Source organism: Vombatus ursinus, unplaced genomic scaffold (genome assembly GCF_900497805.2).
Source record: "Vombatus ursinus unplaced genomic scaffold, bare-nosed wombat genome assembly UNPS02011353.1, whole genome shotgun sequence".
In the NCBI taxonomy this organism is placed as follows: domain Eukaryota; kingdom Metazoa; phylum Chordata; class Mammalia; order Diprotodontia; family Vombatidae; genus Vombatus; species Vombatus ursinus.
In genome coordinates this window covers 998252-1019342 of record NW_020951131.1, presented here as the reverse complement: position 1 = coordinate 1019342, position 21091 = coordinate 998252, and the positions used below count along the sequence as shown (strand labels likewise).

General features: G+C 44.4%; 1 protein-coding gene across 1 annotated transcript in view; it reads left to right on the top strand.

Annotated features, from left to right (window-relative positions):
- DOCK1 (dedicator of cytokinesis 1) overlaps positions 1-21091 on the top strand; it is a 523683-nt gene that overhangs the window by 109335 nt on the left and 393257 nt on the right. The window contains exons 23-24 of the mRNA XM_027855939.1: positions 2104-2174; positions 5833-5939. Coding sequence (XP_027711740.1) covers positions 2104-2174; positions 5833-5939 — 178 coding nt within the window. The remainder of the gene's footprint in view (positions 1-2103; positions 2175-5832; positions 5940-21091) is intronic.

Sequence of the window (21091 nt, the reverse complement as noted above, 5' to 3'; positions counted from 1 at the left end):
TCATTTTTTTGGATTTGTTTTACAGTGTCTTGATTTCTGATAAAGTCACTAGCTTCCAATTGCTCTGTTCTCATTTTTAAGGAAGTATTTTCTTCAGTAATCTTTTGGACTTCCTTTTCCATTTGGCCAATTTTGCTTTTTAGGGCATTCTTGTCCTCATTGGCTTTTTGGACCTCTTTTGCCATTTGGGTTAGGCTATTTTTTCAGGTATTTTTCTTCAGTATTTTTTTGGGTCTCCTTTAGCAAGCTGTTGACTTGTTTTTCATGATTTTCTTGCATCGCTCTCAGTTTTTCCTCTACTTCTCTTACTTGCTTCTCAAAATCCCTTTTGAGCTCTTCCAAAGCCTGGGACTGATTCATGTTTTTCTGGGAGTCTTTGGATGTAGGAGCTTTGGCTTTGTGGTCTTCTTCTGGTTGTATGTGTTGATCTTCTTTGTCACCAAAGTAAGATAATATAGCCTGACTCCTTTTGCGCTGCTTACTCATGATCCTGGCCAATTACTTGAGTTTTAAACTCTTTGTCAAGGTGAGAGTCTGCTTCCAATGTGGAGAATGTACTGTCCCGAGCTTTGGGGGTTTGTACAGCTGTTTTCAGAGGTACTTCTAGGTACCTGTAGATTTTCAGTTCTTCCAGGGTGCTATGATAGGGGGCGAGGTGTTTCCTCTCCACTGCCACAACAAGCTCTACCACACCAGCACTCCTCCTTGCCCCAGCACCGCCCCTCAGAACTGTGACCCAGATCCAAGCATGGGCAAAGCAAGAGATTCCTGCCTTAGCCCTGGCAAAGAGATCCCTGCAATACCCCTCTGATCAGCCACTCGATTCCCCCTCAGAATGTGGGCCAGAAGCTCAGGAACCAGTCGCTCTCAGGACTTGCGGCTGAGACCTAGCTCCTCTCTCACCGCAGTTAACAGACTTTTCCCACTGACCTTCTAAGTTGTCTTTGGTGTTTGCGGGTTGAGAAGTCTGGAAACCGTCACAGCTGCCCGCGATTCAGCCCTCTGAGGCCTGCTCTAGGCTCGCTGTGGCCTGCGTGCCCACGCTGAACTATGCTCCTCTCCCCACCTGGCACGATAAACCTTTCTGACCAACCATCCAGGCTGTCTTTGACTGGAGATTTGTTTCACTCTGTCTTTTTTTGGGTTCTGCTGCTTTAGAATTTGTTTAGAGCCATTTTTTATAGGTATTTGGAAGGGTTTGGGGGGAGAGCTCTAGCAAGTCACTGCTTTCCCTCTGCCATCTTGGCTCCGCCCGAGTAAGTCAGAAATGGATATTTTCTTAAGAGAACTGCTGTTTTCCAATGTACCCCAAGGACTGCAGGATTTGTTCCATCTGACTTCCTTTTCTTTTTGTATTTCCTGGGCTTAACATAGTGGTTTGCACATAGTAAATGCTTTATTCATTAATTCCATTTTTAGGAGAGAATCCTGCTGTCTTTATAAGACATTATACTTTAAAAATTTTTGAAATATAGGAATTCAAAGTGGCAGCTTGGTGGCACAGTAAAAAGATTTCTGGACTTGGAATCAGGAAGACCTGAGTTCAAATCTTGCCTTAGACACTGACTGGCTGGGTGACCCTGGAAAAGTCATTTCACTTCTATTTGCCTCAGTTTCCTTCTCTATCAGCTGAGGGTATTGGCTCTCGTTCCTCTAATTCCTTGCAATGGTAGCTCTGTGGTCTTTGGACTTTTCCCCTACTGCTAATCCTAGGCGGCTAGGTGGGGCAGTGGATAGCACACTGGGCTTAGAATAAGAAACTCACTTTCATGAGTTCAAATTCAGTCTCAGACATTTAATAGCAGTGTGACGCTGGTTAAGTCACTTAACCCTGTTTGCCTCAGTTTTTTCATCTGTAAAATGAGCTGGAGAAGGAAATAGCAAACCACTCCATTATCTTTGCCAAGAAAATCCCAAATGGAGTCATGAAGAGTCTGACAAAACTAAACAACAACAGAATAACTTCTGAAATTCATTCTGCTGCAATTTTTTGCTTATGTTTTAGTGTTTTTATTAGTGTTTTTAGTATGGGAATGTTAAGTTGCTGTTACCACCATACTTTCTTTGGTCAGATAACCCTTTTTCTCTGTTACTGATTTGCAGGGGGCAGCCCTGAAATACTTACCTACGATCGTCAATGACGTGAAATTGGTATTTGACCCCAAAGAGCTCAGGTAAGGGTGAATCAGGGAAATCTTCTGGTTTTGTCTGCTATCATTGTTGTAATAAGTATACTATCATTGTTATGTACATGCATTTAGGACTTTTAATTGAACTAGAAAGTAATCTTGGAGATTTAACTCATGCTTTTTTTTTTAATATGCCTTCCCAATGAACACTCCAACAATTCCCCATACAAAGCATTTTAATATTTCACTCTTACCCTACTCCACAGCTCATCGTAGCTCAGTGCTGATCCCTTATCTTCCACAGCTCTGTTAGTAAAATGGAAACAAACTCTGGTATCTCCTTCCAAGCTGAAAAGTGACAGACGAGATTCTGTGACTGTTGGCCAATCATTGCTCTAGTTTGGAGAGGCCACCAAGGGTTGATGTTTTTGGTCACAGGAACTCTTTAAGACCATTTACTAAACTTCCAGGGACTGCCGTTGGCATTGGTGATAGAGCTACACATGCCAACAATATAGATTATTCAAGCAACTGAGTACTTTTTTTTTTCATTTTCAGTATATATTTTCCCTCCCATTTACACGTTAAAATAATTTTTAACATTTAAAAAAAAAAAGTTTTGAGTTCCAAATTCTATCCCTCCCATCTCCTCCCCCTTGCCTGAGATGGTAAGCAATATGATAAAGGCTGTACATGTGCAATTATGTAAAACATTTCCATATTAGTCATTTTGTACAGGAAGATTTTAATAAAAGAAAAAGAATAAAGGAAACAAAGTAAAAAAATAGCCTGCTTCAGTCTGTATTCAAACAATATCAGTGTTTTCTCTGGAGGTGGGTAGCATGCTTCATCATTAGTCCTTTTGGGATTGTCTTGAGTCCTTGTCTTGCTGGGAAGAGCTAACTCATTCACATTTCTTTGTTGAACAATATTGCTGTTACTGTGTATAACATTCTGCTGGTTCTGCTCATTTCACTCTGCATCAGGTCATGTAAGTCTTTCCAGGTTTTTCTGAAATCATCCTGCCTGACATTTCTTATGGCACCATAATATTCCATCATAATTCCAATATTCCAGTGTTCAGCCATTCCTCAATTGATGAACATTCCTTCAATGTCCAATTCTTAGCCACCACAAAAGAGAGCTGCTACAAATATTTTTGTACAAATAGGTCCCTTTCCCTTTTTTGGATGTCTTTGGGATATCGATCTAGCCATTGTGTTGCTGGGTCAGAGGGGTTGCACAGTGTGATAGCCCTTTGGGCATAGTTCGAAATTGCTCTCCAGAATGGTTGGATCAGTTCACAACTCCACCACCAGTGCTTTAGTGTCCCAGCTTTCCTACATCCCTTCCAACACTCAACATTTTCCTTTTTTGTCAAATTAGCCACTCTGATAGGTGTAAGGTGGTACCTCAGAATGCAACCAAGTATTATTGATACTTCTATTTAATGTCTTCCTGTTACAATGATTTCCTTTGTGTCGGACCAGGATACAGCTGATGGCTCATCCTCCCCCTTACATACTGGTCTGTAGTGCTATCAGAGGATCATAAATTTAGAGGTAGAGAGGGCCTTTTCATTTAGTCCAGCATGTTCATTTTACAGATGAAGAAACTGAAGCCCAGAGAGATGATAGAACTTAGTTATACTCATACATGTCATATGTTGTAAAGCCTAGAAATGTTATAGCCAGATAGCTTTTTAAGCATCCTCCCTAAGGAGCTACTGGTATCCTAAAGGATACTAAATGCCATCTTGGTCTTTTATGTGTGTTTTAGTAATGGTTTTTTTTTTTACCATTTGTACAATTTTTGGTGGGTCTTCTAAAAAAAAATACAGAAGGTTCTCTTCTTAGGTATACCTTTCTTCAGTGGAAGGCAGCACAATTCTGATATTCTTCTTTAAACCAAAAAGTGGCTTACCGATAGCAGGAAGAGAGAAGCATTTGGAGGTCTCTTACAATGCTTCAAAAAGGAGAGCTAACATGAACGGTCTCTTTGTGAGGGTGACATCATCATCTCATTTGAGTCTTAGGTACAACAGCTTTGTGGGATATCTGCTACTGGAATTATTAGCTTCATCTGGAAGGTGAGGAAAGCAAGGGTGAAGAGCCTGGAGTCCTTGCCCAGGGCTACAAGTCAGTACTGAGGGAAGGCAGGATTTTTACCCAGGTCTCCCTCACTCCAGTCCAACATCTCTTTTCCGCTCATGTGCTACAAGACAGTTGGCCATTTCATTTTCAGGGGATCAAGGAATTCTAAAAAAAAAACCCAAACTTGAAATTAGAAGCGTTCAGGTTCTATGATCATGGGAACCTCAACTTAAGATTGGAAGGAACCATCTAGCCAGTGAGTCCAGCATCCTCATTTTCCAGATGTGGAAATGGAGGCAAAGTGAGCTTCCCAGGGTCACACAGCTATCTTTGTGAAGCTGGACTTGAGCCCAGGGCTTCCTGATGCCACAGTGAATGCTGTTGTGACTCAGTGACTTCAGAAGCCGTGCACATGAAAATGACCTATTGTCTAGCTGGCCTAAATACCTCTTAATGTGTTTGCTCTTATCTGTAGCAGGTATTCTATTCAGCAAGTATTTATTGGGTCAGCTGCATTTTGGGCACAGAAGTAAACTCTGAACAGCCCCTGCCTTTCATACCTTCTCATCTATACCCCTGGCAGGAGTGGACATTAATGGAGAAGGAATGGAGATTCCAGCCCTGCCACTTCCTACCTGTGTGACCTCCCAGTTTGATTTTTTTTTTATTAAAGGTGCCATCCCTTGACTCACTCCTTAAAGAGGCCTGTTCACTGAATGGGTGTTGCCTCACTCAAAGTGAGAACTTGAAAAGACATTAACTTAAAAGGGCCAGGGTCTCCCATTTCTTCCATCCATGAGATCCCAGACAAATGGGGATAACAAAACCGGGCTAATTCTCTCCTTGAGCCATTGTGGGACACAAAAGGTTTGCCATTGTTGTTTGTCCTTGTTTTTTTTTTTATTTATTTACTTCTTATTTTTTTTGCTTTTTGGTGAGGCAGTCGGGGTTAAGTGACTTGCCCAGGGTCACATAGCTAGTAAGTGTCAAGTGTCTGAGGCCGGATTGGAACTCAGGTCCTCCTGACTTCAAGGCCCGAGCTCTATCCACTGCGCCACCTAGCTGGCCCTTGTCCTTGGTTCTTGAAGAAGACTGATGACAACATAGGATTGAATTGTATTTAAATGAGTCACAGCTGCAAAAGTTGGCAGCCTCACTCTCTCCTCCAGAGTCATCAAAGTCCGGTGGCAGGACAAAGTCAAGAAGACTGCCATCTGTAAAAGCCACTAGAAATATCAGTGATGATCACGATGATGATAAGGATGATTGTGATGATGATGAGGAGGAGGAGGAGGAGGACTCCATCTCTTTTGGTCAAAGCTCTTTTGGTTTTCCAGGGCCAAACCACCTCTTCATTAGTATTTCATTCCCTCTTTTGTGCTTTTCATTAGAACCTGGAGATTCCCAAATGCCTCCTGAACATGTTCAGGTAGGTTTTGAAAGTAATGTTTGACCCAGAACTTGAGGACACCCTTATTATACAGCTTTGTCTGAAGACCAGTTTTCCTCCAGTCTCTCTTGATATGACTTTTCATCTTGTCAATGGCTCTGTTGGCCGTTGGTACAAAATCCCTAACAGGTGTCCTGCTTTTTTTTTTCTTTCCACGCAGCAAAATGTTTACAGAGTTCATCCTCAACGTGCCGACGGGCTTGCTGACAATTCAGAAACTCTACTGCTTAATTGAGATTGTTCACAGCGACCTCTTCACCCAGCATGGTGAGCCAACGGCTAGCGATCATTAAACTGTCACATTAGTCACTGTCTGCAGGCCTCAGCTGGGCTCCTGGGCTGCTGGCTGCTCACTCCTCTTTGCACAAGGCAACGGAGGTTTCAGGCGATTAAAGTTACTCTCTTACAAGAACAGGAAGATTTAGTCCCTGCAAGAAGATGCTAATTGACACCGAGTGTGGGTAATAGTTCACAAATGGAGGCAGAGCTGTGTAGGTGGTGATTTCTGGGTGTGCTGGACAGCACCACTAATCAGCCGCCAGGGAGACAGCTATGCAAGGGGTGATCCTGGGGGGCTTTTTTGGGGGGAATGAGTGGACCCGTGTTTGTACTCCTTTGAGATGGTTGTTGAGAAAACTTCCATTTCCTGGAGTTTTAAAGCAATGGTGGTCATGGTCATCTTATCTTTGTAAAGTTTGCTTCCATATTAATGACTTCTCAATACTTTTTATTGAGAGGAAACTCCCTTTCTACTTTAATCCGGGAAGGATGGGCAGCTCATCATTCCCCTTGTTTTGGAAAAATGGGAATCACATATTGTGTTTGTAGAGAGCACTTTGAGTAAAAGCTTCAGGCCTGTTGCTTGTTTATTTGAGGCCCGTGTGAAGTCCCGATGGATGGACACAGATTGGGGCCTTCTCTGAGAGGGTTTGTCTTCTCTGCCGTGATTGTGTTTGCACTTTGGTACAGGATTTTGTTTGTTTGTTTGTTTTTAAAAGAAAAATACCTGAAACTTCTGTACTCTTTCCTCTTCATGCTTCCCGTTGAATACATGGAGAAACTGAAGTAAAGCCAAAGGGACTGGCCTAAAATGAAAACCTCCCTGACTTTGACTTCTAGTGCGTTTCTAAGGTTTTTGGCCCCATGTGACACTATTAATTAGGCTTCAGTGTTTTGTTGAGCACATTAATGTTTTGTTTTAGAGAGAGAGAGAGAGAGAGAGAGAGAGTAAATATGTGTGTGTGCATGGTAGACTGTGATTTCCTCATTGTAGGGAAATCTGAGTGTTGAAATTTATTCCATTGGTTTAAATTAGTTAAATTTGTAGCCTTAGAGAGTTTTCTGGGGCCCCTGAGAGGTTATATGACTTGCCCACCCACACCCCACCAATATGAGTCAAAGGCGTGACTTGTACTCAGCACCTGTGCTAATTCTACCATATCTTACCTCGACTTACCCAGATAAGCTTAGAAAGGGATGGGGCCAGATTTTTAACTACAACTTCGGATTGTATTTTTGGTAAGAGATATTTTCAGTCTTAAAGTGTACCTTGGTGTTTCTGGAGGAGAAAAGAACTGAACAAAAGAAGTGGTTAGTGATCTGAAGAGATGAGGGATCACAGTGAGGGGTAGACAGAGACCTGGGGAAAATTGCCTTCTGTTTCTCAATGCAAATGGACAATTTCGTTCTCGATAGTGAATTTTCTCAGACAGAGAGGAGGCCGGCTATGGAATGCAAACAGCCAGAATGATTACGGGCTAAATCCACGAGAGGCGGCCTGGAGCTCCGCATCCTAGAAGCAGTCTTAAAATTCCAGGGCCACGTGCAGCCTCCTGAGCAGCAGCTTGTCTGGGGCAGCCAGATCTGCCTGCCCAGAATCCTGTCTAGCGGCTATGGGAAGCTTGTTAGGGGAAAAAAAAAAAAAGACCTGGCCGTTACTGTCCCAAGGCTTTGCTTTCCAAAACTCTGAAGTCCTCATAACAACTCACATTTCTTCATGTGTGTGGCTAATGTACCCCCATAGAAGGGCATGTCTTGAGGACATGGACGTGTGTGTGTGTGTGTGTGTGTGTGTGTGTGTGTGTGTGTGTGTGTGTGTGGAACCTCAGCACCTGGCGTCATGCTAGGTACACTGGGGTCCCTTAAAAGACGTGTTGACCTTTCGTTGACTTTTAACTTTTTCCAAGCTCCTTCTTCCCCCTTGCTCTTTGAGGAGGCAGGCCCAACTTCTGGCCGCAGTGGCCTGGTCACACAGTAAGTAAGTACTTGGTTCAGTTAATTCAATCAACAAGCATTTATTAAACCCCCCAACTGCTGGGACCCTCCCTCCCAAAGCCTTCCTTGAATCATGTTGTATCCATTCAAAACATACTTATAGATGACCACGTTGTCTTTCCTGACAGAACATTAGCTCCTCCAGAACAGGGCCTGCTGTGTCTTTTTTTTGGCATCCTCTTCCACCTTGGACTGTACCTAGTATACAGTTGGTGCTTAATCAAGGCTTGCTGATTGCCAGATTGAATGATTCAGGGACAGCCTGTGTATAAGCATAGAGATGGAAATGTCTGTGCCCGGATTTGAACCCAGGCCTCCCCAGGGCCTACACCCTTTCTGATGTACTGTGACTGTGTGTCCATCTGTATTAGTCTGCATGCTCCTTGATTCTCATAAACAGCTACCAGCCATCTCATCTGCTTGTTAGGGGAGATTTAATAGTGGAGATCTCTGGGGAGGTCTCATTACAGAGATTTCATTACTTTTACAAAATAGACCACCCTACATTAGCTATAAATAATTAAAGTTAAACCACGCTTGTGAATAGAAACGGCAAAGAACCAAACCAGGAGGGATGGCATCGTCTTCTCCCTCCTGGCTGCCCGGATTCACATCGTCTATGGCACTGCTTCCTAATGCAGACTTCTCTCTCGAGTCCCCCATCGGGCCAGAATTAGCCAAATCCCACGATTTCCTGCTTCTTAGCCTCGGCTGTGTGAGATTTAGCTGAAGATGGCATTCCACAGTGAGCTCTTTCTAAAAAGGCTCTGGGGAGAAGAGTCTTCACAATCTGTCATTGGCAAAACTTGTGCAGCCTTCGTTGTGGGGGTCTCGTTGTGCTGATGAGTGAACTGTTGGCATGGGGTTCTCCAACCTTCCCCATGGCTTGCTGTTGTGGGGTGGGGTGCAATATCTGCACCTGTTGGCTACGTTGTATGCTTTGATGCAATGGGCAAGGCCCTGGTGGTCCACCGGTGGGGGTGCTGAAAGCTACAATGAAAATAGCCCCATTTTAAAATGGCGTGCTTCCTTGTTCTTCATACTGGGACGGTGGCAGACAGCGGAAAGAGCCCTTGGATTGTACTCTGGAGATTTAATGCTTTCAGGTTGTGTGAGGCTATGCAAATCCATCGCCCCCTCTGTGCCTCAGTTGCCTTATCTGCCATACAGGACATAACGCTTGCATGACCTAACTCAGAGAGTGGCTCTGAGGAAAGCCCTTGGCGAACCTTAAAGCACGGAGGAATGGGGACTGTTAATATTACAGTTCTAACTTTTGTTGTTACTTCGTTCTTTTTGGATGAGTTCAGCTACATGTGATCCTTGGGCAAATCACTAACCTATTACACCTCTGAATTTAAGGTTTACTGGACAGTTGCTTAGGCAGATAAAATGACAGTTTCTCCGCTTTGCTCTCTTCTTCCTTCTCTTTCTCTTTCTTCTTCTTCTCGTCTTGCTCCTCTTCTCTCTCCTCTGTCTTTCCCTCCAGCCATGCCATAAATCACCTGGCTTTTGCCTTTTTGGTTAGGAAAGCCAAGTGACTGCCTGGTCCCTTTCAGCCCCTGGCTGTTGGCGTGTTTTTTTCTTTCTCTTTTCCCATCCTCCTCCTCTGGAGGATGCAGTTACTAGGAATCCAGCTGAGGGGGTGTTCCACCTCTACCTGACAACTCTGCTTTTGGTTCAGATTCCTTCAGACTGTGCTTCGGGTATGTGTTGCTTTCTCTCCTTCCCAAATCCTCCAAGGGTTTGTAGGAGAGGGTCCATCCTGTTCAATGCGTAGATACAGAGATTGATGCATAATGAGTGCTTGTCAAATAGGATTGAATTCTCAGACCATCTGTAGTCCAGCAAAAATCCCTGGAAAATACTGCTCTCCCTGGGAAGACAAGAGCTGATCCTTCTCACTGGAGGACAAAACAGGGCCCTCTCCCAGAGTGGAAAGGGCTGGCAGCCACCGAATGGGCACTCAGTTGAGCGAGCCTCTTTGGGTCATGGAGAGAGGGACAAAGCCACTAATTTAAGGGAGATTTATTTTAAACTCTAAGAGCAGAAGAAAGATTGGTATTGATTGAACTGCACGGGAGCCCCTTCCCTCCTTCAGAGTGTCACCATCTGGATTCTGTACCTCTGGGTGTATCTGGGAGACCTTTGGCAGTCAGAGGAGCCCGGGAACCCCTGCTCAGAATGTCGAAGTCTTCCAGGTGGGAGATGCTGAAGGCCTGCGGTGGGGTGCTTGGTGATGATGTCACCAGACAGAGATATTAGTAAAGGCAGAGTCAATAGGACTTGGCAACCAATTGGATGCTGGGCTGAGAGAGTGAGGAGTTGAGGATGACCCTTAAATTGGGAGCCTACTGACTGAGAAGATGGTGATGCCCCCGACATTAATAGGATAAAAGACTTTTTTTTTTCAGACGGTTTGGAGTTAAGTGACTTGCCCAGAGTCACACAGCTAGTAAGTGTCGAGGGTTTGGTCTGAGGCCGGCTTTGAACTCAGGTCCTCCTGACTTCAGGGCCAGTGCTCTATCCGCTGCGCCACCTAGCTGCCCCTGATAAAAGACATTCTTCAAGCATTTCCAGTCATATCTGACTCTTAGTGACCCCATTTGGGATTTTCTTGGCAGAAATACTAGAGTAGTTTTCTGTTTCCTTCTCCAGCTCATTTTACAGATGAGGAAACTGAGGCAAACAGGGTTAAGTATCTTGCCCAGGATTTCACATCTCGTGTCTGAAGCCAGATTTGATGGAGATGAATTTTCCTGACTCCAGACCTGGCACTATATTCTTCAGCACCTTGCTGCCCCATAAAAACATAAAATAAAATAAAAGACACAGAGTTATATAGGAATCCAATTGTAGTTAAATACAATTAACAAAAAATTTTAAAAAGTTATTTCCCGGATATCTTATTCGAGAAGCCAAGGTCTTTAAGGTTAAGCACTATTTTTGTCTTCCTTTTTTCACCTTCAAACTCTAGGACGGCGAGCACCTGCTGAAATGAAAACAGAGTTAAATCTCACCTTTAGAGGTGCACAAGCCCCCTTGGCTGTCTATACAGGATGCCCCAAAAGCCTTGGTGCAGTTTTAAGATTTTAGTAGCTCCCCCTTCCCCCCCCCCCCCCCCCCCATCAGAAGGCACATTCTTTGAGGGCAGAAAGTTTCATTTTTTGTTCTTTTGTCCCCAAAGCCTCGCAGTTTGGGACACACAGAAGGCATTCCATGGATGCTTACTGATGGCCTTTAGGAAGGCTGGCCATGGAAATGGATCACCTTAGGTAGGGGCTGGCGTTCTGCCCCACAGACGCCTTTCCCTCTCCCTGTCCCCAGGTGTGTGTACGCTCACCTAGTGCCAGTCCGTGTGGATGGAAGGGGTTTGTCTGCTGGGATGACTGAGTGTCCCGGAGCCCATGGCCTGTTCTGTGGAGTTTCCTTTGCTCTTGTTTGTATCTGGTGCCTAGTAGAGCTGACCCTCAAACCTCTCTGTTTTCCCTTGCTCGTGGCCCACGATGTTTTGACCTTTGTTGCATGTCACTGCTGAGGCAGCTGGTCTCCCTCCTTGCCAGTGCTCAGCCCTGCTCTTTGGCCAATTACTGCTGGCCTTGGTGTCATGCGGGAGAAAGACCCAGGGTGTGGTGCCAGGAGATGTCTTGGAGCTGTGTCTTTGTCCCCATGTGACCCTGGGCAAATCATTGAAGTTTACCGAGCCTCTGTTTCTGTTGCAGCTAAGTGGTCCAGCAGATAGAGCTCTGGACCTAAAGTCAGGAAGACCTGAGATCAAATCTAGCCTCAGACACTTACAAGCTGTGTGATTTTGGGCAAGTCACTTAGTCTGTTTGCCTCAGTTACCTCAACCATAAAATGAGGTTAACCCTCCTACCTAGGCTTGTTGTTAGAATCTAATGAAGTAATTGCAAAGCACTTAGCACAGTGCCTGGCACATAGTAAGTGCTATATAAGTATTGTTGTTGTTATTATTATCTGTCAAATAGTGATAATGAATAATACTCTCTCTTCCAGTCTCCTATGTTGATGTTAGGACCAGAAAAAGCCAGATGTACAGAGTGTTTTGGAAAGCTCTCTTCTTGTTTCCCTCCAGAGGTTTATAAACAACATTTGCCCAGGCATGGACATAGGCAAGTTACTATGATTTGGAATTTTTGCCAGTTTCAGCAGAATTGAATCAGAATGTTGACCTGCCTTAGAATCTTCTGCAAATTGATTTTGGACTTTGTATGAGTTTATGAATAACAGTAATATTACTTCACTTGAATCATTGCTGTCATCCTACAGTCCTAATGACCACTAAACTGTTCCAGACTCCTAGGCACCTCCAGTGACACCCAGCTTATTCATCGGGCAAACATCCAGCGGAGTATTTGAGTAGCCTGGCTATTCGGCACTCAAAGTCTGCAGGTTAAAGGCCTGTTTTGGGTGAAGTCATTGGTTATGTAACAGAAAAGTCAGGGCTATGTATTATTATCTTTTTAGGCCTTAAGGGTGCCAACCAGGGTTCATTTAGGGCCCCGGTAGGAAGAAGTGAGTCCCAGTGGGTAAGGGCTTTTCCCCTTCCATCTCACCCCAGTCTATTGGCATGGTTCTTATGCACTTCTGTAATGCTGGCTGTTGTAGTTTACCTGTATTGGGGCCTTATTCCCTACTAGATCAGAAGCTGTTGGAGGGCATGCTCTGGGTCTGATTTAATCCGAGTGTGTCCTCCTGGAGCTCACAGTGTTCTGCACCCAAGAAATGGTTGTTCACTGTTTTGTACAAAAGTTTGGGAGCCCTTTGGTCTGAGGGATGCCATTGGCTTGTGTGGGAGAGGTAGTCTACGTTAGAAATCAATAAAAAACAACTGTTAGTATTATTATTAGTAATAATATATACTATTATAGTAAGAAAAATAGTAATAGACATAAATAATAGGTAAAAAGCAGGAGGAAGAGGAGAAGTGTTATATAGTACATTAAGAGCTGACCTCTAAGTCAGAGACATCTGGGTTTAATTCCTGCCTCAGTGAGTCACTTTACACTCTTTAGTTTTCCAAGTAACTTTCTTTTTTTTAAAATTAATTTATTATTTTTAGTTTTCAACATTCGCTTCCATGAGCTTTGAAGTTTTACATTTCCCCCCCTTCTTCCTCTCTTCTCTCCCCAAGACAGCATGCAGTCTGATATAGGCTCTACATATACATTCAAATTAAACATTTTCACATTAGTCATGTTGTAAAGAATTAGAACAAATAGGAGGCATCACGAGAAAAAAGAAACAAAACAAAACAACAAAAAAAGAGAAAGCAAATCGTGCGCTTCGATCTGCATTCAGACTCCACAGTTCTTTCTCTGGATGTGGATAGCGTTTTCTATCATGAGTCTGTGGGAGATGTCTTAGATCCTTGCATTGCTGAGAAGGGCTAAGTCTATCAGAGTCAGTCATCTGACAATGTGGCTGTTACTGATTCATATCTAAAATATATAGAGAACGGAATCAAATTTATAAGAATACAACTCATTCCCCAATTGATAAATGGTAAAAGGACATGAATAAACAGTTTTCAGACTCTGATGTAACACTTTCGGATGGAACAAGCACTTTGCCCAGGTTATCTCATGACATGGATAGCATGATGAATGTTTAGAGAAGATTCACGCCAGAATAGTGCTAGACCCAGAGATCCATTATCTTACCTGAAATGGCCAGAGCTTGGCAAAGGGTGTAGCCAGTGATGGTGACACATGATGGATGGAAAAAGAGCCAGAAATCTTCCTCTAGGAATGGGAAGGAATGAGTGAATGAAAAGCATTTATAACCAGAGTGGGTTATAACAGCAAAGATGACTTGTAGAAGGGAGTGGAAACTGGGGACGAGTGTTTTAGTTTAAAGAACCTCCAGGCTAGTGAGTGAAGCTATGGGGCATTTGACTCACCTGCCCCTTTCTGATATCATTGGCACTATTGATTTGATTATTATTCCAGAACTAGAAATTGGGGGCCAGGTGGAAGGTATGTGTACAGATGCTAAGGTCCAGTGACCTGTAGGATGCGGGGCAGACAAGGCAGGTGGCTTGGGCGGAATGTCAGGTGTGACTGAGGCTGATTGATACCTTTGGTCACCACAGTGATGAGTTCTTCAGGCAGGAAGGATCTTGTTGGCCCCAACGGTGAGTTCCAGAGCTGGAAACATCCAAAGTAGATGGAAGTGTGAGAAGAGAGCAAGGATATGGGGTGAAAGATAATGCAACATTAGTTCTCTTTGATTAAAACAAAGTTGCTCCATGAGAATCCCAGCTCCTCACCCCCTCTGAGGAGTGTTGGCTAATCTACCCCATGAGGGAGTGGTCACTCTCTCAGTCGCACTGTAACACTAGCCTACCCATAGAGAGGTGCCCCCACCTTCCAGGGGTGTGCAGACCAGATGGTGACTGACGGTCAGGTCATATTGGTGGAAGGAAATGGGTATAGTAAGCCTGGATCAGAAAAAATGGAGGCAGGCCATGGCAGCTCTCTTTGAATATTTGAGGGCTGTGATATAGGAGAAGTATTGGATGGAATCTGCTTGGCCTCAGTGGTCAATCCTGGGTGCAGGGCAGGAGATGGCAGAATGATTTCTCTAAGGAAAACTTCTACCAGTTAGCCCATTCCAAAGTGCCATGGACTCTGTCTGGAGGCAGGGAGCTGTCCTTCTCAGTTGGGCTGAAAGCTGAGGATCCATGATCCGCACAGATTCACACAGAAAATTACTGGAATTTCAGAATCTGAAAGCACCTCAGAGATCATCTACTCCAACCAATGCTGATCAAGGAGCAGGACGGTGGACAAAGATTCTTGATCAGCGTTGGTTAGAGAGTCTGAAATTCCAGTGATTTTCTGTGAAATCTGGGCCTGATGATCTCTGTGTTGGAGATCTAAAGGTGAAATTGGACATAGGCGTTGTCCTCAAGAAGCTCCTACAGCCTTGGGTAAGGAGGGTCGGTGACAAAGGAGCAGGAGGAAGGGAGGTTGCCATCCCTGGCATTCTGTGTGGTCGTTGGAGTGGGAGCTTGTCTCCAGTGGAGGAGGTCTGGCTTTTGTCTCGTTGAGCTTGAAAGAGGCAAGCCATCTAAGTAGACATGCCAGCAAGGCTGAGGAATTCATGCCTGGACCACAGGGCAGAAATCCTGATCAGAATGAGGCTTTCTCTGACCTTTGGTCTCCATTTAAACTCTAAAAAGGACAGAGAGAGAGAGAGAGAGAGAGAGAGAGAGAGAGAGAGAGAGAGAGAGAGTGTGTGTGTGTGTGTGCGTGTGCGTGTGTGTGTGTGTGTGTGTGTGTGTGTGTGTGTGTGGTGGGGGGGTTTCTGTTGTCAGAAGACTTGATAGGGAGGAGGAGAATGAAAAATTGTGTGAGTGTAGGTGATGTGCTTGAGGAATCATCTGACCCTGGCTTATTAAATTAGAAGCATCTGTTCTGCTCTTGACTGACTAGCTCGTCATGGGACAGTGGGGCACAGTTGTCTTTCAGAGTCCAAAGGGACTGCAAAAGGCACAGTTGGATCCTTAGAACATCAGAGCGGAGAAGGATACTGGGAGATAGAACTTGGAAGGATCTTAGAACTTAGAACTTCAGGGTTGGATGGGACCTTAGTGATGTGATGTGACATGGCAAAGCTGGGTTCTGGGGACCTAGACCATCAGAACTGGGAGGTCCTTCAGAACATGGATTGTCAGGGATGGCAGGGACCTCGTTAGTAGTTCCATAATGCTTTCAGGTTTAGAAAGCACTTGACATGTTAACTTATTTGATCATGGAATATTGAATGTTGGAGCTGGGAGGCACTTTGGAATATAGAGACCTTAGGACATAGAATATCATAGAACTGGAAGGGACCTAGGACATGGAATGTTAGGGTCGGAAGGAAATTTAGAAAAGAGATCAGGGCTGGGAAGGATCTTAGAACATAGAATGTCTGGTCAGGGAAGGATTTCTGAACGTAGAATGTAGAATGTTTGAGCTGTGACAGACCTTAACATGACGCATCCATCCTCCATCGTTTTACAAATAAGGAAACTGAGGCCCAGAAAGGGGAGCAGCTTGTGACGACTTTTCTAGCGGAATGTCTAGGCAATCATAGAGTTAATGAAAATGGCTTTCTAAAAGCCGGGCCTTCACTGTCCTCGTTGTGGCCCCAGAGGCCTCCCTTCATATGCCTTTCCTCCTTTGCCTCTTCTGGGTCATGGCTTTAAAATTCCTGTTGATGCCCACAGTTGGTGCTGGAGGACCCACAGCCCTTTTAGCATTCTGTGTCTGTGCCGTTGGGTGGTCTGTGATGGCTCCAGACAAGACTACCCAGTGGCTATTTAAATAGATTACAGGCTTCACAAGAAGATGGCTGGCAGAGAATCTCTGGTGTGGAGAGAGGCGACTTCCAACGCAAGTTCCAAAGAGGAGAAAAGGTCTGAGCGTCACAATTTTTGCGTTTGTATCATTGCCCTCGCACGGTTATACTGTTGCACACACACAGCTGACACAGGTTGAGAAAGTGAAAGTTGAAATTGTTGGCATGAAAATAAAATTTCCAAGTAATTGAATTATAATTAGAAAGAAACCCCCTCCTCCCACCCGAAGCGTCAACGTTTCAGGTTGATGCTTCTTTTGGAAATGTTCCGCATTAATTTTAGAGGAAAACGGAATAAAATGAATGTATCTAAGATCCATGCCTGAATGCCAGCCTTGATTAGACCCTGTCACGTTAGAGGTGATTAATGAGAGGAGTACCTCCTCATTAGACCTTCTGAGTGTTCCAGAATGGAGCGGAAAGGTTAGTGGGGCTGTAGGCTCAACACTCCCTCCATCCACCCTCTACCTCAATGGCCATGGATCAGCAGTCTCATGGAATAAAACTTCCTTTAAGCTGTTTTTTTCTCTTCCCTTTTGAATCAGAGCTAAATTTTCTGCTGGGGCCAAACAACTCAACATATATTTTTGTTTTTTAAAAATTTCATTTCTATTCAGAACTTAAATGCCAACTGAAACGAGCATTTTATTGGACAAAACCGTAGCATTGTACGTGAGACTGTGAAGTAACTTTGTATAAACGTGTTCTTCTTCTTCAGCATGTGATAAATTCAACGTGTAAATCTCCAAGCTGCCCTGCTGGTTTGTGATTGTTTCTGGACTCTTTTCTCCTCTTCCTTTTTTGTGGGAGGAGGGGACCCTATTGCCACCTTCCCTCCTTCCTACCTCCTCCCGTGTACGTTAATGTAGGAGCTGCTTCTGAGGAGTCATCTCACACGGGGTTATTATTGGGAGGTGGGGATCCCTGCGTTGACTATGTACAGGCAAACAAACAAAATCCTCATTTGTCTGTGTCTGAAAATGTATGTCGAATCCTGAATCTGGAATCTGTCATCTCTGTCCCGAGAGCTTTTTCATTGGTCCTCTGAAACCATTGTTTGTCTGGCAATTGATGCGTCCTTCCAAAATGCACGTTCTCACGACATTGCTGTGCCTGTGTAAATTCTTCTCCTTGTTCTCTTCACTTCCTTCTGTGTCCGTCAGTATGAGTCCTCCCGGGTTCCTGCTGAAAGCCTGGCTGTGGTCATTTCTTATGGCACCCTAGTGTTCCATCATATTCAGCTGCCATGGTTTGTTCATCTTTCCCCAGTGGATGGGCACCCATTTTGTTTCCAGCCCTTGGCCACTACAAAAGGGTGTGCTATCAATATTTTTCAAAGATGGACCCTTTCCCCAACAAGTCTTTTTGGGTACCCATGACTCCTATTTCTATGGTATTTCTCTCACAGGGGTTTAGTGAAAGGTAATGCAGGTCTGATTTTCCCTGTTTTACGAAGGAGGAAACTGAGGCTTTTAGACTTGGCCAGGGTCACAGAGCTGGTAGAGATCAGAGCTGGGGTTTGGATCAGTGTCTTTGGATTTCAATTCCATTATTCTTTCATCCGTCGCTTTCTGCCTCACGAGTTGATTCTTCTCAGGCTGGGTACAAAGCCCAGCTTTAGTTCCTGGAGTAGATAGGAGGCTTCAGAAGGTAGAATTTTTGCCTTTGATGAGTCTACAGTCTATCATCTTGTGGGTTTGTGTGTGCCTTGTTCAGAAATTACTTACTCAGAAATAAACATGGATGAAGATCATTCCATCTTCCTGATAAAAGTACCGCAGGATATTGGAGAGCTAACATTAGCATTTATTGTTCACCGTGTGCCTGGTATTGGCTGAGTGCTGGGGGCACAGAGATAGCAAAGCAGAGTCCCTGGACTCATGGAGCGCTCATTCTCATGGGGGAGACATTGGAAGGATCAGGAAGGGCTTCATGGAGGAGATGATGCCATTTGATCTGGGTCTTGAAACAGGCCTGGAATTCTGACAGATGGAGATGAGGTAGAGTAGGCTATGTCAGGGAAAAGTTAACAAATCTACGCAGGTAGAGAAGGGTGGCCGCCATGGTGAGCCTGCTAGCTTGATGGGAGGGTAGAGCGTGACTAAGGAAGAAGGGTATAGGAATCGGTGGGCACCAGATTAGGAAGATTCTTTATGAGGTTAGCTGCTGAGACTTGTATTGATAGAAGGCTTCAAGATCAAAGGGTTCCCCCCCTTTTTATAGATGAGGAAACTGAGGCTGAGACAGTGTGTCTTGCCTAGGGTCACAGAACTCGTGTTTGGGGCAGGATTTGAGGACTTTGTTCTTCCTGATTCCACATCCACTGTTGTATCCACTTTGCCACCTTGGTATCTTCCTATAGGAATAGGGAATGGATTTGCGCTTTCACTGGCAGAAGTTACTTCCAGGTGAGAAATCTCTCCTCATTAATGCATATTGCTATCTTCTCTAGCTCACCCCCAGCAGTAAGAAATTAAGTGATTTGCCCAGGATTACTCAGTCAGCGTATGGCTGGACTTAACCCAGGTCTTTGTGGCTACTTCTGAAGATCAGCACAGTGGATAGAGAGCAGGACCGAGGAAGACCTGAGTTCCTGCCTCCATCTCTTATTGGCTCTGTGACCCTCTCTCAGCCTTGAGAGTCTTTATCTGTAAAATGAGGGTGGGAGGGGAGTGTGTTGGGCCTTCTGCATCATGATGAAGAAATTGATGCGCAGGCATGTGAGAGCCCTGTGGGGGCCGCTTTCCCCTAATCATGCCTTTGTCACGCAATTACAGGAAGAGAATAAAAGGTTGTGTAAGCGGGCCGCCTCTGCTCACGTTCCTGCTCCACGCTCTCTGCAGTGGTTTTGGTAAGACTGGAGGCAGTCCTGGAGGCAGCCTTCTCCTCATGTGGGCCGCTCCACTTGGGTTTGGAGCCTGGGGAAGAGCAGGGATTGTGTGGGTTGCTGGTCATTACTTAGGTTCCCACTTCAGAGACCTTGGGTCAGTGACCAGTAGCAAATCCTCTTCTGTTCCCGTGGCCCAATGGGGCACTTTTATCTCCTTTGTTGTGCTCTCATCATGGTCCTTTACACGAACCACATGGGCCAATGTGGATGCTTCTTTCCTCAACAATGATGTACTTTTTTCTCCTTGATTCAAGAGCTCCAGACATATTTTGTATGTTTTCAGTATAAAAGTTTATTAAAATTATTGAGTGGAGTGAGAATCTGTTTTTGTTATAAAGGGATCTGTCTTTATTACCCAATCCTTCTAAGCTTGAGGATGCAGAACTGGGTCCATCCACATTGGCCAGCCCATCCGTTGGCCTTGGGTTTAGTGACTGAATGTCAGGTCCATAACTCCTTTTTTTTTTGGCAATTGGGTTAAGTGACTTCTCCAGAGTCACACAGCTAGTAAGTGTCAAGTGTTTGGTCTGAGGCCGAATTTGAACTCAGGTCCTCCTGACGTCAGGGCCAGTGCTCTATCCACTGTGCAACCTAGCTGCCCCAGGTCCATAACTCTTAATGTTAGTGTACTAATTATGTGGTAACTAAGTCCTGTCCTTACCACAGTGGTACAGAATGGCAACTCATGAATATTACAGGGGAATCCTGTAGTGTTCTGAGGGCTCTTACTTCTTCCTTCTCCTTCAGCTTTGTGTTTCTTCCCCTAAATGGCTACCCTCATAGCTCCTTTGGAACATTCTTCTTTGTGCTAACTGTGTAGGTGGCCTCTCTTTCCTTTTCCCTTTCTTTTGGTTTTCTTTTATCGATGCCTGTGGTTTTTTTAAATCAGTTCACTTCTGAATATGACTGTTTCCTCCCACTCAGTGAACCTGTAAAAAAAAGTGGAAAATAAAAAATAAAAATGACAGTTTCCCTCCAAACCACCTGACACATCAACTGTATCTGATGTGACTTTGTGCAAGTCATTTGACCCCTGTTTACCTCAGTTTCCTCATCTGTCCAAAGCAGATAATAATAACACTGGCCTCCTAGGGTTGTGGTGAAGATCCAATGAAATAATATTTGTGGAGTGCTCAGCTCAATGTGTAGCACATATAGGCACTCTCTAAACACTAGCTATCATTCTTAGCATCACCTAACATTTGTTATCCTCCGTCCCCTCCATATCCAGTGAAAAGAGGGAGGCGCGTTTTGCCAGCTCTTCTCCAAGGCCAGCCTTGGTCTTTATAATTAGCTCATTCTTTAACCTCCATTTCTTTCCCCCCCTTTCCTCTCTTCTGTTTCTTTAAAAAGCCTTCATCTCTATCAAATAAGGATGATGCCTTTTCAGGCCTCCTCGTCTACATCAGTGTTTGTCACCTATATGTCTATAAAAATGATATTTGACAAAATTAAATTGGTCTTTTGGGAGGGTTTTGTTTTTTTTTCTCTTTTACTTAACTTAGCTGCTCACTGTTATTTATGGACAACTCACCATATGGTTATTAGTGTTGGGAGAGGTTGGTGCTCATGAGACAAGATGGCAGATTCATAGGTTTGTGGAAATTTGGAGTCATTGTGGGAGTGATGGGAAACAGATGGAGAGCCAAGGCCTGCCCCAGTACCATAGGTTACAAGGCCTACAACTCTGTCCATGAACTCGTGTTTTTAATACATTGATCACTGTGTTTCAGTATAATTGGCTTCCTTTGTAATTGTATTTGTTGTGTGCATTTAAAAACATTATCCTGAGAAGGTGTCTATGGGCCTCTCTAGACTTTCAAAAGGACCTATCCAGAACACACACACACACACACACACACACACACACACACACACACACACA